The sequence below is a fragment of the Elgaria multicarinata genome, chromosome 9, assembly GCF_023053635.1.
Source record: "Elgaria multicarinata webbii isolate HBS135686 ecotype San Diego chromosome 9, rElgMul1.1.pri, whole genome shotgun sequence".
Taxonomy (NCBI): Eukaryota; Metazoa; Chordata; class Lepidosauria; order Squamata; family Anguidae; genus Elgaria; species Elgaria multicarinata.
In genome coordinates, this window is record NC_086179.1 from 85173892 (window position 1) to 85199601 (window position 25710).

At 41.7% G+C, this 25710-nt stretch overlaps 2 protein-coding genes across 2 annotated transcripts; one reads left to right on the forward strand and one right to left on the reverse strand.

The window, feature by feature from the left end:
- Positions 1–5291: 5291 nt before the first annotated feature.
- Positions 5292–18357, forward strand: LOC134403779 (phospholipase A and acyltransferase 1-like). Its single transcript, XM_063134232.1, has 7 exons — positions 5292–5374; positions 5778–5809; positions 8928–9022; positions 10996–11152; positions 12056–12294; positions 16187–16272; positions 17271–18357. Exons 3-6 carry the CDS (start codon positions 8996–8998, stop codon positions 16262–16264), a joined length of 501 nt encoding a protein of 166 aa, XP_062990302.1. The 5' UTR covers positions 5292–5374; positions 5778–5809; positions 8928–8995; the 3' UTR covers positions 16265–16272; positions 17271–18357.
- Positions 18358–18957: 600 nt separating this feature from the next.
- On the reverse strand, positions 18958–25430 carry MED21 (mediator complex subunit 21). Its single transcript, XM_063134233.1, has 4 exons — positions 25304–25430; positions 23394–23508; positions 21750–21850; positions 18958–20162 (listed from the first exon to the last, which is right to left on the reverse strand). The coding sequence occupies exons 1-4, from the start codon at positions 25343–25345 to the stop codon at positions 19989–19991; spliced, it is 432 nt and encodes a 143-aa protein (XP_062990303.1). The 5' UTR covers positions 25346–25430; the 3' UTR covers positions 18958–19988.
- Between the last annotated feature and the right edge of the window lie 280 nt (positions 25431–25710).

Genomic DNA, 25710 nt, shown 5'->3' on the forward strand with positions numbered 1-25710 from the left:
AGTTGGGACTGCTGCCTAGTCTCCAAAGATGCCTCATCTCACGGAAGAAGGAAGGACGCGCCGATGGAGGTGGATGGCCCATCTGCTCCTCCATACTCTCAAAAAAGAACCCCTTTATACACTTGAATTTAGTTCGGGCTTGAATTGCCGTTCTCTCATAGCCATGCTCTGCCATTTTTAATACAGCGTTTCTGAAGATATTAATAGTCCTTAATGAGGAGCTATGCATAAGGCAATCCACCTCACCGCTATCCTTTAAAAATTGTAGTAGAAGTCGCACATCATTGTCCTGCCAGCAATGCGCTTTGCAAGCAGCCATTTTGCATGTCTTCTTCCAGAAAATGTAAAAAACCTGCGTATTTGCATAGGGAATGTAGTAGATTACAAAAACGACCACTTCTGTTAGTGCCTTGTAGAGAATTACCTTTTCCCAGAAGTTAACATAAAAGGAATTAATAATTGCACGATAAACTTGTTTGCGGGCTGATTTTAAATTGAATCAAGGACAACTGCTTTCATAAAGAATGATCACAGAATGGAGAAACACTTATATACATAAACAGTTTAGAGTAATTTATTTTAAATGAACTAAACGTATTGTGTGAATGTACGACTTTCAAACACATTCAGTGATGTTAATTATGCTTAATTTACAAATTCTGTTACAGTTAAAGTATGGATATCAGTTTAAGTACTCCTATTATATAATTACAGAATCATTCCCTTAAACAAATGCTCTATTGAATAGAGCAGAAGCACATTACAAACATGGCCAGGAGAACCATAGAATTAAACATATTTATAGCAATAGCACTTTTTGAAACACAGAGGTTATGATTGCTTTTCATGAGATACAGAAATTAGACTCTTCTGCGCTGTTGCCAATAGTAATCACACATAGTCTTTCTAATATGAGTACCAGACAGCCTCAGCATTATTCTGTCCTGTATATGGTAACCCTAAGGTTGCTAGAGAAATGGAGTTCTCTTCTTCATAATTTTAACGCAAGACGTGGCCCTTCGTTTCACAGATTTTTTTTTAATATTTTAAGAATTATTAATAATATAAAATATTAAGTTTATACAGTGAACATAACATATATTTTTCAAATTAATTAACTACTACGGAATTCAGTTAAAATTAAATTTAAAAAATTAAAGTAATTAATGCAGAAATAAATGCATTACTTTATGAAATATATAGTTATCAAAACATGCACATGTGCGCATAATTAATAAATATATATTTTTTAAAAATTACCTTTTGAAGATTACCAACTCAAACGTTCTTTCTCAAAAGTTTGTCTTCCAGTGCTAAACAGAATTCAACAAACACCGTTGCCACAGTTGACCTACCAACTCCGAACAGATCAGCAGCATTTTTGTAATAGCCTGGATTAACTAATTTCCAAATGGCAAGAGCAACTTTCTTCTCAACAGGAATTGATTCCCGCATTGCCGTACGTTTCCAAAGGAGAGAAGGGGTTAACAGGGCAACAATTTTGAATAACATAGCTCTAGTCATTCTGAAGGTGTCAATCCATTGCGCATTGCACCAGATTCTGAGAACAAAGTTCCCCCGCCAGTCTTTGCTGGTAGGAATGGCCCAGTATCGGTGGAAAACAATTGGCATATGAATGTCAGTAAGGTTAATATTAACGCGTGAGACAAGGGAGGCTAACCTTCTTTGATACGATCTGTATGTACTCAGCCAAGAATTACGTATCATGACTTCCTCCTCATCCAAATCTTGTACCGCATTTATAGCAGTCTCCAATGCATGCAAGGCCACGGAAATCATATCAAAAAACATTTTGACATTACCGGGATTACGTTCGCCAGCCATCATATATCAAAGCAACAACCACAACACATGCTCACTCTAGAAATCCCACATGAAAATTTTCAAATAAGGAGCATGCGCATAGAACATGGGCAAAGGCAGAGGCACACAAGTGACTAATAGGAAGTAGGCAGATCGCTTAAGAGACTGAATGAAGAATAAAGAACAACGCGGGAAAGGACAGTGTGCCGGGCCTCTGGCTCTCTCCCTTTCCAGCCGTAGCATGCGCCACACGTGGCTTGCCTAAGCGAGCATGGCCTCCGCCGCCCTCCTCATTCTCCAGCAGCCGCATCATGCACGGGGCTTGATTCAGCTGCTGCCCGAGCTTGTTCCCAACACCTGGGCCTCCAACCAGCCTTGCCCTTTGGACAGGGGGTGGGGGAGGTGAAGTTCTTTCTGGGGGGCTCCTGAGAAACTCGCTGCCTCCCCTCCACTAGGTACCATGGGCGCTTTAAAAAAAAAAAAAAAAAAAAAAGCTTCTTCTGCCCCCGAAAGAGCTTGATTTTTATCCCAATGGCCCCATAGGAAAGATCATGGTTGAACTCTTTTTAAATCTGGGCTTAAAATCCATTTTGTTATGCTTTGTAAAGCATCTCAGTCATATTGTGAACATGTGGTTTTAAAAAATCATTTTTTCCCCTTTTTGTAGAGCAAGTTAACACATATACCTTGCTAAATTCCTCCTGTTTGTTGGGGGCACACTTAAAACACACACCTGTGATTATGTAATCCAAACTCTCTCTCTCTTGCATTGACTCTTGTTTGCCTACTGCCTCATTTTGCCTATGTGTGAAATGGGTTGCTTCCTCTCCCATTGCTTTCAATCTGCCACAATCTGCTTTCTCTGTGTTATTCTGGAGAAATTTCAGGGAGGAGGGGTGACTCCCTTGGCTCTGTCTCCAGTGACCTCACTTTCCGCCCCACCAGTTAGGGTTAGGTAACTAAAGTTTGGGGTGTGAAGTGGAGGCTCTCATAACTGTATCCCCCTTAAAACTCCTAATGCCTAAACTTATTCTTGGCAGTTCTCTAAACTATACTCCATCACCAGCAGTCAGAGCCAGCTAGATCACCCTCGTATTGCCTCCCCACAATTTCCGCTGCAGGAAGGGAAAATAGGGCCAGAGCAATACACCAGCTCCCCAGTAAGTGTGTTTAGGATAGGTGCCTTTTTGTGCTTTACAGTGCAAGGGGTGGTGGAGTTTCTTTCACATCTTGATAATCGTGCAAAGATGGAGGCATATGGGTGGTACAAATGAGAAGTGAGATGAAGTCTTGTATCTGTTGTAAGAGTTGCTTTGTGCCAATTTTTAGGATTTATCACAGAATCCTATGCCAGTTTACCCAGAAGTCAGTTCCACTAAGTTCAATTGCCATTTGGGCTTTCTCCAGTCCCAGATAAGAGTGCATAGGATTGCAACCCTAGCTGCCTCCCTGAGGGATCTTTTAGCGTCTCACACTGGGTGCTTAGGAAAACCTGATACTCCTGAAAAGCTAAGAGTCAGAGACCACAACAAGGTCTTTAAAAGCAATTATTTTGTTTATTACAGAAGAAATTTTAAATTAATTAAAACCACACATCAGGGGAATTAGAATTATACGTACATTTGGGGAATTAGAATCATACATCAACAGTGACAACGTTCCAGATAATCACATATCTGAAATCAATAGTGGAAGCATAGGTGCACTGGGATGCATAGAAAATCATGTATGTGTTTAAAAGAGGTTTGATAGAAGTGCAAGCACCTCAAAGAGCAGTTTTAACTCTTAACAAGGGTGTGTGTGTGTGTTTGTGTGTGACTGTATCATGGAAATTTTTCTCCATGTGTGTGTTTCAGAACCTGAAAAAGTAATTTTGACTTAACGATGTGTGTGTGTGAATGTGTCTATGTAGCTGATCATGGGGGAAGGAGAAGAAAGCAGAAGGGAAGAAAGAGGGTTTAGCACGGGATAATTTGAATGGGGGAGGAAGAGACTGTTTGTGGGGGATTGTGTGAGAGTTCAGGAGGGAAATGGGTGGATGGAGAGGCGTAAAAGGAGTCCCAAAGCCAATGGGTTTTGGAGTTTGTAATGGGATAGAGTATCAGGAAAAAGGGAGGAAAAGAGAATAATTGGAGTCTGGATGACTTAGAAGGAAAATGCAAGATAGTGCAAAAAACTTCCCACTTCTGATCTGCTGACTGGTGAAGTGATGGGGAACTCTATTGAGCGCCTTCTCTGGGAAAGAGGGGAGGAAAGGGCGGGGCTCTTGTGAGCAGAAAAGATGGAAGAGGCCTTCTTCACTCCCTTGCTGTGTCCAAGGCCTAAGCCAGACCCAAGGTTTATCCCGGGATTGTCCCGGGGTCAACCCTGTCCATGTAAATGACACACAGGATATCCTGGGAGCAGGCAGGGATGACCCAGGGACGATCCTGGGATAAACCTTAGGTCTAGCTAAGGCCTAAGTAATTCATGGATCTAGGTTGCTGGTTTTGTTCCTTTTCTTATAGGATTTAATAATCAGAACAAAACAAGTCTTTCTTTTAAGATTGCTCTTGGTAAATGGATTTTTAGGTGTAAAATGTACTTTTAGGGGAAGAAAGAAATGGGTTCTTTCTTCTTTTCTGAGGTGAATAAAAGAATGGAAGTCGATGGGTACATAGTTCAGTGATTTTAACATTAAGATATTACATAGAACAGGTTTGCATTAATTGTGAGCTGTGGAATCAGACATGCGACCAAGGCCACATCCCCTTAGGGGCTGGGCATGTTGCGGTGGGCATGCCTCATTGAGTGGTGGCCATGTTGTCCTTCTTTTTGGTTTCCAAAATAATTTTAAAACCTAATTTTTTAAAAAAAATCCTAAAAAAATCAATGGATTAACAGATCTGTTTCAAATTTGGTGTGGATAAAGCTGTACCTGAATCCTATCGTGGTACAAAGTTTCATCTCTTTAACTTTAATAATGACGATTTTAAAAATAATAATTTTAAAACCTCAATTTTTAAAAAATTCCTAAAAAATCAATGGATGAACGGATCTGTTTCAAATTTGGTATGACTAAAGCCCTTCCTAAGAGCCACCATTGTGCCAAGTTTCATGTCTTTATCTTAAAAAATGACAGAGTTATAAGCATTTTTGTTAATTCCCATTAGAGCTGCTCTGTGGGAGAAAAATCCGGATTTCCCCTCCCGGATTTGCCAGCAAATGGTCATATGGTCACCCTACCCACTTCTTTTTCTTTCATATTACACTCTTAATAAACAGGTCTTCCTTGAATTCGGTCTCTTACTGGAAAAGGAAACAACTTTTATTCCATCCTTCTTCATGCAATCTGAGCTTGTCCACATAATTATTAACTTTCTGGCAGGACTGATCGGTTGTGACCATAAGTTAGGAGACAACCCTTTATAAAGCTAATCTTGTTTGGCTACAACAGTGCACTGAGTTAAACTATAAATAGGTGGTCTGCGAGAACTCCACAGCTCTGTGAAACTAAGAGTCTTTCAGGAAGGAAGCATCACAGCCCAGACAACAAAGCAGCAAGAAAAAGGTAATGAGTCAGACAAAAGTTAAGGTATCTGTGTGATTTTCTTCCCTTACAGCAAGCTTTAAAACAAACTTCATCTAATCTTACAGCAAAAATGTTTGCTTTCTTTCTTTCTTTTAAAGTCAGGGCAGCTAGCGGAAGACGAACTGAAGTCTGGGGTGGGGGTGGGGATGAAACCCCGTCAAACTCCATACACCCAACCAGACTCCTCAGACATCCCTACTTACATTAAGGATATATCACTATGGGTGACTGTATCATGGCAGGGGGGATACTAGCAATTGTAGTTCAAGACATGTTAATTAAGAATCCAAGATGCAATCCGATACACACTTACTTGGGAATACATTTTTTCTTTATTTTTTTGATCTAAGGTTATATATGCCATTTTTTTTGTCCCAAACAGGGCCCTCAAGGCAACTAACCTCTGGATAAAATGTAAGTACAAAAATAGCACTGAAAAACAAACTAACTAGCAACAAAATTGTTCACAGACTGTGGGGCTATTTAAATGTCTACATTGCCCTGGGGTGGTGCCGAATCAGTTATATGACGCAGTTTCCAATTTGGAGCTAACTTTTCCTGCCTAGAGATGTGAAAGCCTGGAAAAAACTGGGGGGGGGGGGGGAAATGGGAAAAACAGGTTTTCCCATTTTTTCTGAAGCCTTTTTTGTTTTTCTCCCCAAAAATTGGAAAAAATGAAGAAAAAGTGATGAATTAGCACGATGAATAAAACGTTTAAGATAGGGTGTTCAGATATTTACTTCTTCAAATGATTTCTAGAAACTATGTACAATATTACATTATTACAATTTCTGTGCACCGAGGACAAGCAAGTCCTAGGTTGCAAATTGAGACTACAACTCTCAAATGCAAGAGCAAGATGCATTTCTGCCTCTAGGGGGCGCGCCATTGAAGCAGAGACAAACTGATAGTGATAGCTAGAGCTCAAAAAATGAGTCTGATTAAATTTCATGCATATTTATTGAACCTTGCCCCCCCTTTTTCTCCGTTCTTTTTATGGGAATGGGTGCTTTATATTCACTTGACACTGGAGGACTAGCGGAGACATAAATAATTTTCTTTGTTACTAATGTTTATAGTTTCTTCTGTTGTTGTTGTTTTAAATTATTTTTTGCCTGCTCCTCATAAACTGGCAAAACCAAAGAGGTTCCTTACAGTTCAAGGCCAGATCTACACATCGTGGCGAAGGCGCTTCCATGCGCCTTTTTTAAAGACGTAACCTAAAAGAAGTGCCTTTTTCTTTACTGTGTGTACTGTGAGCTAGGCAGCGCCGTCTGCGGAAGAATCTCTACCCCATTCAAAGACGCTGCTCTGGCCGCTTCCCCCTCACGTGTTCTTCCATTCAAATAATCCCCCCTCCCACCCGGCGGCTCTTCTGGCGCGTCCCAGCGGCGGCGGCTCCTCCTGCAAAACACTTTTCTCCCTCGGTGTGTTTGTATTTGCTTTTGCGTGCGCGCGGTGGACAAGTTCAGCTCCTGCCTCTCGCTCCCTGCCGCGGTGTCATCTCCCCGGGACTCTCTTCGGTGTGTGCTCACACACGCGCACGCAAATGCAAATACAAACACACCGAGGGAGAAAAGTGTTTTGCAGGAGGAGCCGCTGCCGCCGCCAGGACGCGCCAGAAGAGCCTCCGGGTGGGAGGGGGGATTATTCGAATGGAAGAACACACGAGGGGGAAGCGGCCAGAGCAGAGCAGCGTCTTTGAATGGGGTAGAGATTCTTCCGCAGGCGGCGCTGCCTAGCTCACAGTACACACAGTAAAGAAAGAGGTGCTTCTTTTAGGTTACATCTTTTAAAAAGGCGCATGGAAGTGCCTTCGCCACGACGTGTAGATCTGGCCCAAGTGTTCCTAACAGTTCAGGAGCTTCATTTGTAACCAAAAGGGTAAAAAATAATAATCGAAAAAGTAAATTCAGTTGGTAATAATTGTTTTAATACACCGTAATTTTAATATACCAAATGTAAAATTTTTATGCCAAATCAACTTGGACATAATTACTTTTTATGTTCTTAAAGTAACAAAGTTCAATCTGTAAAAAGTGCTAATATTGCATTATTTCAATTTTCCCAAAATTTTTTGTTTCCCCCCGAAACCCCCCGGGGAAAAAACCGTTTTTTTCCATGGCTTCAAATTTTCACATCTCTATTCCTGCCTGAGTGAGATCAGTGTGTCACTTCTGCAATCTGTCTTCACTCTGGCGCTGCCCCAGGGGTGTTTCCGGGTGGAAGGCGACCTCCCATTGGTGTCAGGCTGCAGTTGCTTGCAGGGCTGTCTTGACAAGCGGGCCGGAGGCAGGGGCATAGATCAGATTCTGTAGCAGAAAAACAAGAAAAACAAGAACCAGAGGGGCTGGGTTCATACTCAAAAGTGAGGCAAAAGTCAAGATCTAAGTAAACGAAGCTAGAGCAAGCAATGGACCCAAGAGCACATTGAACAGTTTGAAAAAGTACCCCAAGCATCACCATAAATTGCTCTGGGGCCTATCACAAAACATTGGGAGCTCATGACTTTTTCTGTGTGTGGAGGCGTGCATGTGTATGTGAGCTTTGTTTGTGGGGATGCGTTCTCTTCCTCTCTGGCTGCTTTCTCTAGATTCAATCTCTCTGGCTGCTTCTCCCTCTCACTGGCTCTAGCCTCAGCTGTTACCTTTTTTTGTTTTCTGGAGGCCTGAGTGGGACCTCTTCACTGTTCTCTTTGCTGTTGTGGGATCTTCTGGGTTTGAAGTGTACTACCCAGAGAGCAAGGCCTAGGACCGGACTGCAAGTTGAGTGGGTAATCCACTCCCAGGCTGTGGAACTCCTTCCCAAGGGAGGCAAGGTTTGCACCCGCTCTGCTGTTTTTCTACTGGCAGGCAAAGACCACTTCATTAAGAAGGCCATTGGCCTGTAAGTAGGTCTGTGGGGTTGGGTGCTATTTTTATTCTGTAATTGTTACAGTTTTATTGTATGCTACTGTGTTTTATTGCTTTAATTTGTTTTAAATTGTTCTTATAAGCCCCCTTGAGTGCCATTTTTGGTAGAAAGGTATAAATCAAATCAATAAATAAGTCCCTCCGACTGAAGAGCAACTTCAGCTAGGGCTTTATAGGGTTTGATGGACCACGATTGGTCCTTGGGATCTACTGACAGTACTCAGGCAAGCTGAGATTGTAAAATATATTCCACCGTAATGGGGGATAGTCACAAAAAGACAGACACAACAAGAATTTCTTCATACAATACGTGATAAAATCATGTTATAGCTTTGGGTTATAGCTTTAAATGGCTTTAAAAGGGGGTTAAGGAAATTCATGGAAGATAGGTTTCTCAACAGCTACTAGATATGAAAGCTGAATGGAACCTCCATGTTCAGTGACACAGTATGTTTGAATTCCAGTAGGTGAGCACAAACCTATTTGCAGGCTATCCACAAGACTTGGGATGGCTGCTGTTGGAAACAGGGTGTTGGGATAGATGGTCCTTTGCTCTACTTGAGCTATGACATTCTTAAAGGATTTCAAAATTCTCCCCTTCATTTTCCTTGAATGTAAAGAGAAAGAAGAAAAGAAACTCCAGATTACAGCAAAACATTAGAAGGAGTCACAAAGGCGAAATCAAGAGATGGATTTGATTAAAAAATTATCTGGGGTGAGTAACATATACTATGTCAGACTTTGAGTTCCTTCTGATTGTATATAAGGAAAAGCTGTAGCGTAAAGTGGCTTTGCAAGGATCAGAATCCAAGGGTTAGGCTCTATCAGAATCGGAGAATAGAGGCTGAGTTCAGACAACACACTAATCAACTGTGTGTGTGTGTGTGTGTGTAATAGGAACAAAATGGGAAACAACCGTTGATTAGCATGTCGTCCGAACTCAGACATACACAGGTCCAAATCCCCCTGCATTTGCAAAGCCAGTGGCTGTGACCCAAAGAGCTGCCCAAGTAGTTGCATGTATCCAAGGAGGCCTTGAACTTATGATGGGGTTAAGACAATCATCAGGGGAAACAACTCAGCTTGTTTCCTCCGACCATGCCATTCACACAACCAGTATTTCCCTAATGACCTGTGCCACAGTGAGGGTCGCCATGTCATCTGAACCCAGTGGGGGTGACTTCTTGTGGGGTGGGTGAGAAGCTATCCCTGTTGCATCACACGCTGGGTTTGGACAACATGGCAACCTACAATGCAGTGCAGGTAATTATGGAAATGCCAGTTACATAATGATGATGATGATGATGATGATGATGATGATGATGATAATAATAATAATAATTTATTTCTTACCCATCTCTCCACTTGGATCGAGGCGTGGAACAACAGTGAATATAAACACTGATTAAAAACATATCATACATGATTAAAACATCTTTAAAACATTCTAAAATTTCACTGGATAGGCCTGCCAGAATAGATCAGTCTTTATTGCTTTTTTAAATTCTAAAAGACTGTCAAGTTGACGAATCTCCTCCGGCAGGCCATTCCACAGTCTTGGAGCAGCAGAAGAGAAGGTCCTCTGGGTAATACCCACCAGCCTAGTATTGGTTGACTGAAGTAGATTCTTCCCAGAGGCTCTGAGTGCGCGGGGCGGATTGTATGGGAGAAGGCGATCCCGCAGGTAGCCTGGACCCAAACCATGTAGGGCTGCGTTGTTTCCTCTGTTGAGTGTCCGAACGCAGCCTATGTTTCTCAAACAGCAGCTCCCTGCCACACGGTAAACATTTTTAAACTTGGGAGGACTTAGCAAAGCAGTGTGTAATGTGGTCTACACCAAGCAGGACATGACACTTTGAAAACTGTTTGAAAACGGTACATGGAGTGTGTCCTGGGCCCCAGCAGTTGTCACTACTGTTATAAACTGTTTTAAAGCAGTCATGTAGATCCTGCCGGGAGGTGTGCATCATCCGTTGTTTATAAACAAAGGTGGAAAAAATCCAGAATTCCACTAGGGGGTACTGAAGCGTTTTGAGAACATCTAAAATAATTCTTTGCCTCCTGGCCGAGGAGTGGCAAGAATGCTCGCCTAGAAGTCTTCACCGTGGAATGTTAGCTTTCCCGAAGCAGACTGAGGTGCAGTTTGGTAAATTGGGGAATCATCTTAGAAAGTACAGGAAAAGGAGAGGACAATATAGGCACTAGCATCAAGCCATCTGGATGTTAGTTACAGAGTCTGCTCCTTTCCAGATGAAGGTGAGGGAGAAAATCCTGGAATCCATGTTCAGTCATCATCTGCGTAGCTCAGGTCTGCTAAATCAGGGTGACCAAATGGAAAGGAGGACAGGGCTCCTGTATCTTTAACAGTTGCATAGAAAAGGGAATTTCAGCAGGTGTCATTTGTGTGCATGAAATCCCCTCTTCATCTCAACTGCTAAAGCTGCAGGAGCCCTGCCCTCTTTTGTATCTGATTATGCTAGGCAGGGCTCCTGCACCTTTAACTGTTGTGATGAAGAGGGAATTTCACCATGTGCTGCATGCACACAAATGACACCTGCTGAAATTCCCTTTTCAATACAACTGTTAAAGATACAGGAGCCCTGTTCTCCTTTCCATTTGGTCACCCTAGTAACTTTACTATCTTTTCACTACATTAACTATTACTTTCTCTTTCACGTTTGGATGCAGGTTGTCATGGATGTAGTGCATGTATATACAAATAAAGACCCTCCAAAGCCTGGGGACATGATTCAGTCTCAGATGCCAGGATTCCAGCACTGGGGCATCTATGTGGGAAGTGAAGATGAAGGTGTACATGGAGATGTGATCCATTTTGCATTGCCAGGTAAGTGGTGTGTGTGTGTGTGTGTGTGAGAGAGAGAGAGAGAGCGAGAGCGAGAGAGAGCGCACATATATATGCAGACCTATACATAAAATCATGCCTGGACCGTAAGTTATGGTGACCATATGAAAAAGAAGACAGGGCTCCTGTATCTTTAACAGTTGAATAGAAAATAGAATTTCAGCAGGTGTCATTTGTATATATGGAGAACCTGGTGAAATTCCTTCTTCATCACAGCAGTTAAAGCTGCAGGAGCTATACTAGAGTGACCAGGCCACCTGCAGCTTTAACTTTTGTGATGAAGAGGAAATTTCACCAGGTTCTCCATACATACAAATGACACCTGCTGAAATTCCCTTTTCAATACAACTGTTAAAGATACAGGAGCCCTGTCCTCCTTTTCATATGGTCACCCTAGGCAGTATAGAAATTAATTAATTAATTAATTAAAATAAAATCATCAGGCTATAAAGGACGTAATCAAATGGACAAAAATCCCAGCCATCTGTTAGCAGCTTGGTTTTTATTTAAAACCAAATTTGGCTTCTTTGGCAAATCTTAAATGGAGAAACAGCTGGTGACAGAGGAATTATTACACTGTAACAACTTCTAAAGTTGTTTAGAACTTTAGAAGTTTATCTGTTGAAGCCAAAACTACAAATAATCACGTGATACCTTAAAGACTAACAAATTTATTCTGGTACATGCTTTCGTGGACTACAGTTAGCGATTAAGTTGCTACAAGAATTTCTATTATTTTGATTATATATATCAGTTTTAAAAAGATGTCTTGGGATTTTTTTGCCGGAGGGTGGAGAAAGTGTCCTAACTGGCAACACTTGTCCAACAGCACATGTAAAGTGGAACTGCTTTATAACCCAAACACTTTGTATCTTTTATTTTCAGCTGTTAGCTATTTTCCACCAAAGTTCCAAGTCCGAAGACAAAAAGTGAAGGATATAGAATGGGCACATCGCTCTGCTGTGAACAACAAGTTTGATCACATATATCCTGCATTGCCTCCAGACCGTATAGTAAAAAGAGCCAAGCACATGGAGGACAAAATCATGAAGTACGATAGCGGGAGTGCTAACTGTGAGCACTTTGCCACATTGATGAGATATGACATTGCTAGATCAGAGCAAGTAAGTTTCCAAAAGACTGTATGTCTATTTTTCATTTTGGCGTCATTCAGGCCTACTGCTAAACCACTGCACTATGAGAATTGGTTGTTAGCAGACGTGCAGGCGTCATCTCCTCTAGTGTGGCCATAAGGAGAAACAGGCCAACTTCAGCCCACAATGTATAAAACTGGCTTGATTTGATGAATTATAGTTAAGACTAACCATAGATAATAATAATAATAATAATAATAATAATAATAATAATAATAATAATAATAATAATTTCTTACCCACCTTTCCATTCTGATCGAGGCGGGGAACAACAGCAAATATAAAATACATAAAACTGAATTAAAACATAATATACATTGTTGAAACATCCTAAAAACATTCTAAAAACATCCTAAAATTCCACTGGGTAGGCCTGCCGGAAGAGATCTGTCTTAATTGCTTTCTTAAAAGCTAATAGAGTGTTAAGTTGATGTGTCTCCTCCGACAGGACTTTCCACAGTCTGGGAGCTGCAGAGGAAAAGGTCCTCTGGGTAACAGTTGTCAATCTAGTTTTTGCTGACAGAAGTAAATTCTTCCCAGAGGACTTGAGTGTGCGGGGTGGATTGTATGGGAGAATGCAATCCCGCAGGTAACCTGGACCCAAACCATGTAGGGTTTTAAAGGTGATAACCAACACTTTATACTTTGCCCGGAAACTAATTGGCAGCCAGTGAAGAGATTTTAAACTGGTAGTTAAGATTAACCACAGTTCGTCTGGGTTTAAACCACACACTACTCTGCAGTTAATCTAAATAGAACAGGAGCTTCTCTTCTCCTTCTCACAGCTGTGCTGGAGGAGGAGAGCTGAGGCTCATTATCATTAGGGCTGTGCAAGCCTCAGGATTCAGATTTGGAAATCTGAATCTCTGGTGGCCATTTAATGACGGAACTGCCATTTTATGATGGAACTGTCATTTTACCGCACAGCCCAAGGACTCCCTACTTTGAACAGAGCCTACAACTCCCAGGATGTCTACTTTGGATTGTGGTGGTGGTCAATCGGTGTTGGTGGCAGCGGCGAGGCCATGATTGTGCACTGTTCCTCCTCCCCCCCCCGGTAAGTCCATCACTCTCAGGCAGTGCATCCTGGGAGTTGTATTTTTTATTTATTTATTATAGCACTTTTATCCTGCCCTTTAGCCAAAAAGGCTCTCAAGGCGGCTTACAGAAATATTTCTTAAGACAGTCCCTGCCCACCGGCTTACAATCTGAAAAAACATGACCCAAAAGGAAAGGGAATTGGGAGGGAGGAGGCCCTGTTCAAAGTATGGAGTCCTTGGGCTGTGTGCTAAAATGGCAGTTCGGTCATAAAATGGCCACCAGGCATTTGGATTTCTGAATCCAACTACTGAGCCTTGTACAGCCCTAGTTATCATAATGCTAAACTGTGGCTTAGGGTCACATCTGCATGCAGTCTTTGAATTTGCAACGCTGAGAGAATGGACCACTAGGATCCATTCCAGAAATTTGAAACCTACCCCCAAATCACAAGGAGCACTTATTATGAACACTAGGAATAGCTGAATACCTTGATTAGCAGGCTTCTAAAGCAAAACCTTCTCCAGCAGCAGTTAAATGGCAAGTTTTGATTGGCCTAGAGCTAAGACAGGGGGGTTATGTTTCACAATGCCTGTTCATACAACACACTAAGCCATGGTTAGGCCGCTCACCCTTTTGCAGCAAATGGTTAGTGAGCGTGTTTAAACCATATTATGTAGCCACCATGGTTAGGAATGGTTCACACGATGAGCTAAGCCGTATTGTTTGGCTCAAAATGCTTAACCACCATGGCTTAGCATGTTGTCTGAACAGAGTCATAGAAGCATCTCAGAAACTTAAAAAAAATAGGCTACTGAGAAGACAATTCATTGGAAGGCACCCTCTGAGCCAATGCATGCAATTACTTATTGATACAATGTGGAATGGCAATGAAGGGGGGAGGATTAAAGAGCAAGTTTGCTTGCTCTCAGGGAATAGAGAAGTTAAGTACAACCTCTGTATCTACACCTTTAACAAACTGCTAACAACAATATAGCAGAACAATCCTTGATCATGTTATAGCATATGTGGGAAACTTACTGCATATGGCCATAGATGGGTGGGGCCATAGCTCAGTATGATAGAACACGTGCTTTGCATGCAGAAGGTCCCAGGTTCAATTCCAGGCTTCTCCAGGTATGGTGAGGAAAGAAACTCTCAAGAGCAGCTGCCAGTCAGTGTTGACAGTTCTGGGCTAGATGGACCAATGTCTGACTCAGTATAAAGCTGCCTTATACTGAGTCAACCATTGGTCCTATGTTTTTGTCTTCCCTTCTCTCCAATTATTCTTTGTGGCCCTGGATAGTATCTAGAACCCTTCCTCAGCCTAGTGCCTTCCAGATGTGTTGGGCTACAACTCTCACCATGGGCAGTTGGAGTCCAACACATCTGGAGGGCAATAGGTTGAGGATAGGGTGACCATATGGAAAGGAGGACAGGGCTCCTGTATCTTTAACAGTTGTATTGAAAAGGGAAATTCAGCAGGTGTCCTTCATATGCCTGCAGCACCTGGTGAAATTCCCTCTTCATCACAACAGTTAAAGCTGCAGGAGCTCTACCTTCTTTTGTATCTGGTGACTGTAGGCAGGGTTCCTGCATCTTTAACTGTTGTGATAAAGAGGGAATTTCACCAGGTGCTGCAGGCAAACAAAGGACACCTGCAGAAATTCCCTGTTCTGCGCAACTGTTAAAGATACAGGAGCCCTGTTCTCCTTTTCATAGGGTCACCCTAGTTGAGGAAGGCTGTCACATTGAAAGTGTGACAGTGGAAAATACAAGGTACTTGAAATAGTACGTGAGTAAGATTGCAAGCCTGCAGGTAGGACTACTAGTCTCTTTTCTATCACACCTACTATAGCAATAGATGTGGTATAATAGGTTATAAGGATACAAATAACTGATGTAACATAGTTTAAAAGAGTGTGATCCAATCCACACTTACTTGGGAGTAAGTCCCATTGAACACCATAGAAGTAAACATGCATAGGATTTGTCAGCCTGGAAATCCTGGAATTACAGAAAAGCCTTGTTCAAACTGAGGCAGGTATGGGTCCTTCAGTTCCTTGTGTGGGCACCACGAAAGGTAACGGCAGGTGCCACTTCAGGAGACCCTGGTCCTAGGGAGCAGCTGGGAGAGAAACAGTTCTCAGAACTGCCTGAATTTCTTTAGGCCCAATGTGTTTGGGAAAACAAAGTGCCCCTTCCTCAGGTGCTTTGGGCAATTTGCAATATTAAACGCTTTAGCCCTCTCATGACAGAGTCAAAACTGTAAGGAGAGAGCTAAAGAGTTTAATTTTGCAGGTTGCTGAAAGTCCCTGACAAATGAAATTTCCCCCCCAAAAAGCTTTGGGCCTAAATAAATTCAAACACTTCTTAGAACTGTTTCTCTCCTGGTGATTTGCTGCATTTGGTTCTTTCCCCTCGTGTGTGTTTCATAATACTCACAAAAGTTGTTGTAAGAAATCTTGAAAATTTATGTGAAGTGCTTTAAAACACTCAAGGCATTATATAATGCCAAGTATTGAATAAAATTAAATATAAATTTATTGTTGTTTAACTCCATGATTTCTGCATCTATGTATCAATAATTTTCAGGGTTTGAAAACTCTGGGGACATTTGCAGATCCTTTCATTTTTTGGCAAGGAATGGGGAGGTCTGTGCAACTTGGCAGATGCTCTATAGCAGCACGCCAAAGCGGTCCCCGGAGGAAGTTTCACTGCCGTTTCAAATGTGACAACCAAGCTTGTACGATTCATTGCCTGATTTAACGAGATATGACGTAAAGCATCATCTAGTAGTAATGCCACACTTCTTCTTTCCAAGGCAAACAGATTTGGCTTTAATGTGGATCTAGATTTTGTGAAGGAAGTCAAAGGCTGGCTGGCTGAGATTGGTGAATAGGCAAATCGGTGAGTGTGTCTTAAATTTTAAGAAGCCCTGGCGCTCACAATACTGAACCAAGAAATTCTCACTGAAGTAGTAAAACACTAGCAGACGAGAAGAGTTTGTAAAATCCAACTCGTTGAAAAGCACATGTTGCCTCTGTCCTTACAAGTGGACAAGATAGGAAGGGTTTATCCTAGCTTTAGCTGGACAGGATTTTATTTTTTTATTTAGACCATATCTCCTTCTATTTGCTTGACTGGAGAGCACTTTCTAGGCAAGATTAAAAGCCAGGCAGATGAGGAAGTAAGACTTTAGTAATAAATTGCATTTAGCATCATTGAGGCATTTTTTGGAGCGGAGTTTCCAGGGTTTGTCCCGGATGGCTTCACAATGGTGGCAGCGTCATGTAGGTGACGTGCTGCTACTGCGAAGCCACCCCGGGGCAAACCCTTCGTGGACATGTGCCCAAGGGGTGCTCAATCCATATGCATCCCCAAGTGCACTTTGAAATTAATACAGCCTAGACACAGGCTCAACGACAACTCAACGACAACTAGACCATTGACATTCCTGTTCTGTCAAAGACTTCTACAATTCTGGTTGGCTCATTCTAAGAACACACCATGCTTATATTTTTGAAAACCCTTTAGTAACATACATCTAGGCCTTTTCTACTGGCAAATAGAGGACCCACCTAACGTACAGTGCACCGTTTTAAAGCCAGATCAGGAAAGGAGCAAAATAATGAAACAAATTAATATTTTGTTATGTGAATCAGTAAACACATGAAATTTGTTTCTAGTAATGGGATGAGGTTAAAATATGCTAAGTATGGGAGATATGGAAACAGTGCTTTTCCAATTGCTAAGTTCTTAAATATCTGTCAAAACTGCAAAGCTACTGCAATGAGTAAAGTTATATACACTGTAGGCAATGTCATGAAGTGAAATGTTCTTATATACATGTAGATTTAAGGACATGTGCCTAATGATTCCATTTATTGTTAATTTTCCAATTTCAGAGCAACTGGGAGGATCCCAATGCTGTAACAGCTGAGAATTAAAGCAAAGGCCAGATTTTCTTCAAACAGCCTATTTAAATGCTAAAGAATTCTCAACATTTCTTCTCTTGAAAATCAGTAGTACTAAATCAGCTATAGAAATTGCACTTATGGTACAATAAATCTGAATCAACAGGCATAGACAGCATAGGCAAAGCACTTTTCATTGGCTGCCTATACATTTCCGAGCCCAATTCAAGGTGCTGGTTTTAACCTATAAAACCTTACATGGCTTGGGACCACAGTACCTGACGGAACGCCTCTCCCGACAGGAACCTACCCGTACACTATGCTCAACGTCTAAGGTCCTCCTCCGAGGGAAGTTTGGAGGATGGCAACAAGGGAGAGAGCCTTTTCAGTGGTGGCCCCTCAATTATGGAAAGATCTCCCCGACGAGGCTCGCCTGGTGCCAACATTCAGTGCCAGGTCAAGACTTTTCTCTTCTCCCAAGCAGTTAACAACATATGCTGAGTTTTTTAACTGACCCCAGAATAGTTGTTTTAAATGGATAATTGTTTTTATGCTTTTGATGGTTTTAAATTGTTGTATATTTGTTTTGTTTTTAACTTTTGTAAACCGCCCAGAGAGCTTCGGCTATGGGATGGTATATAAATGTAATAAACAAATACATTGAGTGTGTGCATGCATTATATATAGCTCGACATAGTTCAAAACTTGGATACCTGAAGAATTAGGTATTTCACCTCAAGAACTTGTTAGAAAAAACTTATCTAGTAGCAAGAATATAACTTAGAGCCTTCTCTACTCTTTTCAAGTCGCCAGTGAAATACAGGAGAGATTTTATTAAGAATTCTGCATTTTTATAAGTACGAATGCACAGGCCTATTTGCACTATGAAGTGATTTATAGTTGCAATATGCTGTTTTATCTGACAAAAAAAAATCATATTGCAATGTAGCGTCCTGTAATTATTATAGTTCTCGGAAGAAGGCCTTAAAATACGACACCCCCCCCCCCCCAAATATTGGGCTTTTGTCAAAATCTTCATTCCAATGTACTGTGGTTTCTTTTTGGGGGGTGGGGCTTCATAGAGTGAGGCTTAGGCATAGCTAATGCAGTGCAGGAGGCGCCTTTGCCTCTGGCTCTGAATTTTAGGCAGATGGGAGTTTTCACTTATCTAGTGGTGGCTTTGGGGAGGGAAGGAGGCTGGAGCGGCTATACAATTCTATGGCTGTTTTTTTCCTGGTCTCTTTCCCACCCTACTCTGGGAAAGCCTTTTTCCACATCTGTTTTGGGAGTGCAGAGAGGAAGCTGGCATGATTCTCTCTGCACCAGCCACAAGGGGCAGGATAGGGAGCGTGGTTTCCTGGCTCTCAGCTCAGAGCCAGGAAACTTAATAATCCTGTATCGCCCGCACCCAGTCTAGGGGACATAGGATTGCTTCCTCCAGCTCTTAGTTTTAATTGATTTGGGATGCAACTCTATGCATCTTTAGACAGAAACAAGTCAAGGATGGGGTTGTAGGACTTTTTTCTGTCTAACCACACATAGGATTGTACTCTTAAAATCGTTTTAACTGCTACTTTAAAAAAAAAATCATTATGATGTACTGTTTTGACTATGGTATATCTTAAGCGTCAACAAAACCAGTTTAATATAATACACGAAATAAATATGAACACTTCAATTTCAGTATGCTTTCCTTTGTATTTTTATATAACTAATGGAAAAGAAGGAAAAGAAGTTTGAAACTAAATTCGATTCCGGTCTGGCATAAAAAAGCAATACACAGCAAATACAACTTCAATGCAGGCGCCCCCAACATTAATGCTTAGCTTCTCCTGCACATATTTGACATATTAACTGTATTTTAAGTAGTGTTGGTCATTTTTTCTCAAAGCTAAAGCCAGTGAGAATATTATCTATGCTTTTATTCACTCGTATTATCTTAGATCAGATTTTGATTATGATCAAGACTGAGCTTCCAACAGTATTTCTTCAGTCATCTGATTTAGCCAAAGTTCTATGCTATGTGGAACAACCAGGAAAGCCTCTTCTTCTTCATCCACCCCTCCCAATACAGGTCACATCATGCCCATAACTGTAATGAGAAGGGAGCACGAATCCATACTTCAGTGCAGATGTCTACAAGCTGTCATTGATTCAACAGATTTTCAGATGCTTTTGCTTTGCTCTTCCACTGGCAAATAGCATCCAGGCAGCTTCCACAAGAAGCACAATTCAAGTTCTACCCAGTGCAAACTTCCAATTAAAAAACCACAGGCTTAGGCCTCTAGACAATACAAAACCAGTCCTGGGAGCATGGTAAGAGGTCAGAGTTAGTGACACTCCACATGTGATCAGTTTCCTGCATAGAAGGCACTCCCATGCAATGCATGTGTACATGTATGCCAGTCACACATGCATGCCTTGCCTCAAGTACTGTATTAGTTGTGACTATGCAAGGCTATCTAATGAAATCAGACATTCTCACCTGTTGACAAAGCACAAGGTTTGGCCATAAACTTAAGTTACAACAACTCTCCATTTGCGATTAATTCTCATTCTAGCACAGTATCACACAAAAGGATGAAGATTGTGTCAACAGTCCTTTTCTCACAGCACCATATTAAGGCAAAACAGCAATGCACAACTTGGTGGGTTTTTTTATCCACATGCCATTCTGCAGGAGTTCAAATTTTGTGGCGCTTGCTGCTGTTAATCTGGAACAGGATGACTATGAGTGCCACTTCTTGTCTTCAGTTGTGATTGGGCAATGTCAGCCAAAGCATTCTGTATCTTTTCCAAAAGCATATCCCCACGATAAACCACCTCTTCTAGACGTGCAGCTGCCTCATGGTTCTCTTCCTCCAAGCGATACAGACTAGCAGCCTAGAGATAAAAAAGGAAAGAAAAATGAACAGTACATTTGTTAAGTACTTTATAATGGTGGTGGATATACTCTTTAGAGAAAGAAGTCATAATTTTGTCCCTCTTCATTTTAGCCTCTGAATATCTGATAACTTTCAACACTTTGCCATACTGCATGTTATTATATATTTGAGTGGCAGAGTAAGGGGTTTTAAGTACTTGCATATTAAATCGTTTCATTTATTGTAGATAATAGTCTTGCAAAACATATTAGCACACCCAAGATCCCTACCTGCCAAACACCCATAAATTGATTGGATTTCAGATAGGTGGATCACACAGCAGCAACCAAATCAGTCTTCAATATCCCATGTGGTGTCTTCTGGACTCCTCAAATTTTCTTGGATGACTAAAATTATCCAGATCCATTTCAATCTGGCTTTTGGTGTGCTATGGAACAGAAATAGCCTTGGTTGCTCTGATGAATGGTCTACACTGGAACTCGATAGTAGGAAAATGTTCCTGTTGGTTCAGCTGGAATGTTCAGTCTTTTCTACAAGAGTGGTACCAGAAGGTGGTGTTGGGGATACCTATTTGACTTCTTGGTTCTTTTATCTATGGTGATATAAAACCTACTGGGCTTTACATTGACAGCCATGCTGTTCAACTTCTACATGTAACTGCTGAGAGGCTGCCCAGGAATGTGGAGTGTGGTGTCACCTATATGCAGATGGCATCCAATTCTCTTCTTTCCATCTTTTTTTCAGAAATGCTATGGAGGTTCTGTTGTGTGAGGCCAGTAATGAAGTGGATGTGGACAAATTAATTAAAGTTGAAACCAGACAAGGCAGAGGTGAATTCTGGTCTGCAGAACCACTGATGTGGATATAAAAGATCAGCCTGCAAGGGATGGGACAGCACTCCACTTAAAAAAAAAAGCAGTTTTGCAGTCTGGGAGTGCTCCTAGATCTGGCCTTGAGCTTGGGTGCTCAGGTGATCGCATTTTCCCAACTTAATTTAGTGCACCAACTGCACCTATTTCTGGAAAATGCTGAACTGGTGACATATGCTTTATTTACCTCACACCTGGACTACAATGAACAGCCTGTGAAGAATGTCCAGAAATCTCATCTGGTCCAGAATGTGACAGTCAGATTTCTGACCAAAGTGCAAACAGCTCCCTTGTTGATACAGTTTCACTGGCTTCAAATTTGTTTCTGGTCTCAGCTCAAAGTGGCAATTTTAACCTCAATAGCCCTATATGGTTTAGGACCAGGATACTAAAAGCAAAACCTACACTAGAGCATACAGGATTAGAAAATGCTACTATGGACTTTTCTTTACCAGTCATTGTTTGCTATTCTTAGCATCCAGTCAGTCAATTTCAACAATACACCATAGCTAGTCAGGCAATATTGTTCTGGATGGCACTGATATTAATCAGGTAGCTTGCTGATTGCAGTGCTTTGTTTTAAAGGACCACTTTATTGCTAAAGCCAGGTAAACATTTTTATGAGTGCCCCAAAGGCGTTCTGAAGTGCCTATCTTGCCTCTCCCTTTAAGGCAGAGCACAGCAAAACACATGACATCTTTAAATTACATTCTTACCTGCAATGTGGCTGTTGATTCTTCACTGGGCAAGGAATCTATTAAAACATCAATATCCTTAGCAGTTCTTGCAATCAATGCAGCAAACAGCTGTGCATATTCTGTAAAAGCAATACAATTTCATTTGTACCATCTTTATCATTATTAATGAACAGAAAACTAGGCTGCTTATTCTATTGGTATTTAGAAGAACCTCAAGATGCACAAGAATATTGAACATGGCAGGTACTGCCAGAAGATGGAATCAGTAACCGGTTAAAGATCAGAAAGCAAACAGTAGGAATAAATGGTAAGTCTCACAATGGAAGGAGTCCTTGCAAATATCTGTCCTGGGCCCACTGATTTTAAACTTGTTACTAAATTATTTGAAGTTAAGGGTGGCCACGTTTGCTGATGATGCCACTTTATTTAGGGTAGTTAAAATAAAAAGGGTCAGCAAAGAGTTCCATGAGGATCTCTCCCTGCTTTCTGAGATACAGGCAATCATGCTGACAAAGCAGTGGTCAAGTTGTAGAACAATAGGCACTATGAGAAGCAGTTGCATTTGTTATTCCTCACAATGAACAGCTCTGAAGTGTTCTTGTACATCCTGATAAGGTCTAATGTAACATCAGCTGCCTAAAACTACAGGGGGGTGGGGAAACTGTTTTTGCAAGGTTCTCCCCACCCAATATGTCTTTCACCAATCCAGAACCAAAATTCTAGTTGACAATTGAAAAGGAAAAAGGCTGATCAGAAGGCAAAAAAGTTTAGGGTGTGTGTGTCACTGAATCAAAAAGAGACTAAACCCTAGGAAGAGGACTCCAGTTCAGTTATTTCTGTTGTTTTGATTTGCATAGCTCCCAGTTTTGCTAACAGATTCTGCTAGTTTGGGGGCATTTGGGGCCGTAGTTTGCATTCTTTCTAAAAGAACAACAAAAGTCTTACTTTGACCATGTGTCTTCTTCAGCCATTGTTTCTGAACTAGCTTTTGAGAGTGAGATGCCAGAGCAGATTGATTCAGTTTTCTTCAACTATTTTGCTCACCAGTGAAGTTCCGAAATTATTTATTTATTTATTTAAAATATTTATATCCCGCCCTATATCACTAAGATCTCAGGGCGGCGTACAGATAAAAACATACAGTATAAAACAATAAATATACACAGTTAAAAACAAATTAAACCATGATCCAAGTTAAAACAATATATAATTTAAAAGCAATAGATACAGATTAAAACAGTTAAAACAATGTGCCAGTGAGTTTAACCATCAAAGGCTTTGTTAAAAAGCCATGTTTTTACTTGGCATCGAAATGAAATCAATGTTGGCGCCAACTGGGCCTCCAAAGGGAGGGCATTCCACAGTCGGGGTGCCACTACAGAGAAAGTCCTCTTTCTCCCTTGTCCCATCATAACGTATATGTTGCACTGATGGGACGCGGAGAAGGGCTCCTCCAGCAGATCTAAGGTCTCGGGCAGGCATATATAAGGAGAGGCGCTACCCTTTTCCATTTTAAAACTGTCTCTCTCTGCCAGGATTAATTTTTCTTATCTGGACTTTTCTGAGTTCTACACCCAGGATTCTAGGAGAATCCAGTGATATTTACTCCTCTTCCCTTGCCCCTAAAATAATATTACAATGAGGAAAATGCGGTTTACTTGCCTTCTGTAGGATTAGCAGGTTGATCTTTGTTTATTGCAGTTTGTATATTGTTGAAGGATGCAGGTGGGGCACACTGTTGTAATACTCCAATAGCATTACAAAACTGATCTGCAAGCTACGGACAAATACAAAATTATTAGCTTACAAATATATAGCATCATATTTAAGCCCTACCACAAGAGAACAAAACTGTTTCTCTTTAAAACAATTTTTAAGAATTTGGAAGAAGCCTTTATTTGCCAGCCATTCCATGTGTGCATACTTTCTATACATATCCACAATTCTAATCAAATGCAACTCCAGATAAGGACAGTAGACCATGCACCCAACAACCTGTTTGACCATCAAGATAGCTCATATTAAAGCTAAATACATATCATTGGGTCTGGGTAAAACAAGAAATCAAAAAAGGGATCCTCATGATTTCACGTGATTTTTAAAGAGGATACCGTTTTTGATTTCATGGATCCTCCTTTTACTTTCTTCCCATACCACTGCTTTCCTTAGCACATATTGCAGAAATCTGCAGTATGCAAAAGTACCAAAACATAAAGCACACTAAAGTACCTAAATCATTCTAATTCAAAATATGAGGAAATAGGTGGGATAGGAAATGAGAGGGCAGAACTAGCAGAAGATAATAGCAAAGGTAACCTGAGCAATCCCCTGAATTACACTTAGGAAGGAGAGCCTATGTTCTAAAGTCACAAACTGAAAAAGAGGGGGAAGAGAGAAATACTCATTTTTAAACAAATATCCCATTTTTAAACCAAATATTCAATTTTTTAACAGAGAGAAATTCCGTTTTAGCATGACTTGGGATTATGCGAGTTGTAGTCCAACACATCTGGAAGGCAACGGGTTGGGGAAGGCTGAAAGATAACTTCCACGTTCAGAGGAAGTGCTCCCGTCAGTGTCGTATCCTGTTCATGGCCTTCCACAAACGTCTTGCTGGACATTGCTGGAAACAGGATAGTGGACGAGACAGGCTTTGAGTCTGATCCAGCGAGAAAATTCTAGAGTCGCTTCCATCACAGCCTATACACAGCTACTCCTCTAGCAGTTATTCTAGATCGAGCCCAATTCAAGGTGCTGGTTTTGACCTATAAAGCCTTACATGGATTGGGACCACAATACCTGACGGAATGCTTCTCCCGACATGAATATACCTGGTCACTACGTTCAACATCTAAGGTCCTCCTCCGGGTGCCTACTCCGAGAGAGGCTCAGAGTGTGGCAACAAGGGACAGGGCCTTTTCGGTGGTGGCTCCCAGACTATGGAACGATCTCCCACGATCTCCCTGTCGAGGCTCGCCTGGCACCAACACTATCTTTCCGGCGCCAGGTTAAGACTTTCCTCTTTGCCCAGGCATATGGTGGCACATCTTAATCACCCATATGTTTAGTTTTTTAACGGTTTTTAATGCTTTATGTGTGTACAGTCTGTGTTTTTAGAACTTTAAATTTTGTATACTCGTTTTTATCTTAATTTTAGAATTTCTGTAAACCGCCCAGAGAGCCCTGGCTGTGGGAGCAGTATATAAGTGCAATAAATAAAATAAAAATAAATAAATCGAGCTTTTTTTGGTGTGGGCTCTCCCACACTCGAGTCATTCAAGAGGCAGCTGGACAACCATCTGTCAGGAATGCTTTAGGGTGGATTCCTGCATTGAGCAGGGGGTTGGACTCGATGGCCTTGTAGGCCCCTTCCAACTCTGCTATTCTATGATTCTTTGGTGCAGCCTTTTCCGGGGTCAGCCTGCTTCCCTCCTCCCTTTCCACCTATTAGGCCATAGGAAAAGCCCAAAATATACCCCCAAATCCCAGGCTGTGCCGGGGAGGACGGAGAAGAGGGCACTTGGCGCTTCCCTCAAGCCAAAGACCACAAGCCTTCCCCCATCGCAGCTCACCGAATTCACCGCGTCCTGCAACTGCGTGAGACGGTCCGCCATCACGCGCTACTTCCTAAGGGAACCCTTCGCTCCGAGCACCTCATAGGACGGCACCCTCAGGGGGAGCAGCCAGCCAATGAAATCCCTCGGTCTAGGCTAAGCGTGAGAAGAAGCGGAAGATGAGGTTGCCAGGCAACACTGCGTGTCGTTTTCTTTCTGGTCCGATTCTTGTTCACCGTTGGGGCCATAGAGTTGCAACAACAAGTGTTCAGACGCTTCCTGTCTCTATGGTGGAGCGAGGTTAAGGAGAGAAGTTTCGTGGCGCTCCCTCTGGTGGAAGGGAGGCGACGTTGCCGCTCTCTCAATTCTAAGTATTAAGCGGACTCAAGTGATAAGCGGTATGGGGAAAACAGGCGGAGTAGCCA

What these genes read in the sequence shown, in the direction of transcription:
- MED21 (XM_063134233.1), bottom strand. Translation starts at nt 25,345, where the DNA reads ATGGCGGACCGTCTCACGCAGTTGCAGGACGCGGTGAATTCG. An exon ending in TGCAGGACGCGGTGAATTCG is followed by an intron (nt 23,509 to 25,303) that starts GTGAGCTGCGAT and finishes ATTTGTCCGTAG; the next exon opens with CTTGCAGATCAGTTTTGTAA. An exon ending in ACCTGCTAATCCTACAGAAG is followed by an intron (nt 21,851 to 23,393) that starts GCAAGTAAACCG and finishes TTGCTTTTACAG; the next exon opens with AATATGCACAGCTGTTTGCT.
- LOC134403779 (XM_063134232.1), top strand. Translation starts at nt 8,996, where the DNA reads ATGGATTTGATTAAAAAATTATCTGGG. An exon ending in TGATTAAAAAATTATCTGGG is followed by an intron (nt 9,023 to 10,995) that starts GTGAGTAACATA and finishes GTTTGGATGCAG; the next exon opens with GTTGTCATGGATGTAGTGCA. An exon ending in GATCCATTTTGCATTGCCAG is followed by an intron (nt 11,153 to 12,055) that starts GTAAGTGGTGTG and finishes TTTTATTTTCAG; the next exon opens with CTGTTAGCTATTTTCCACCA.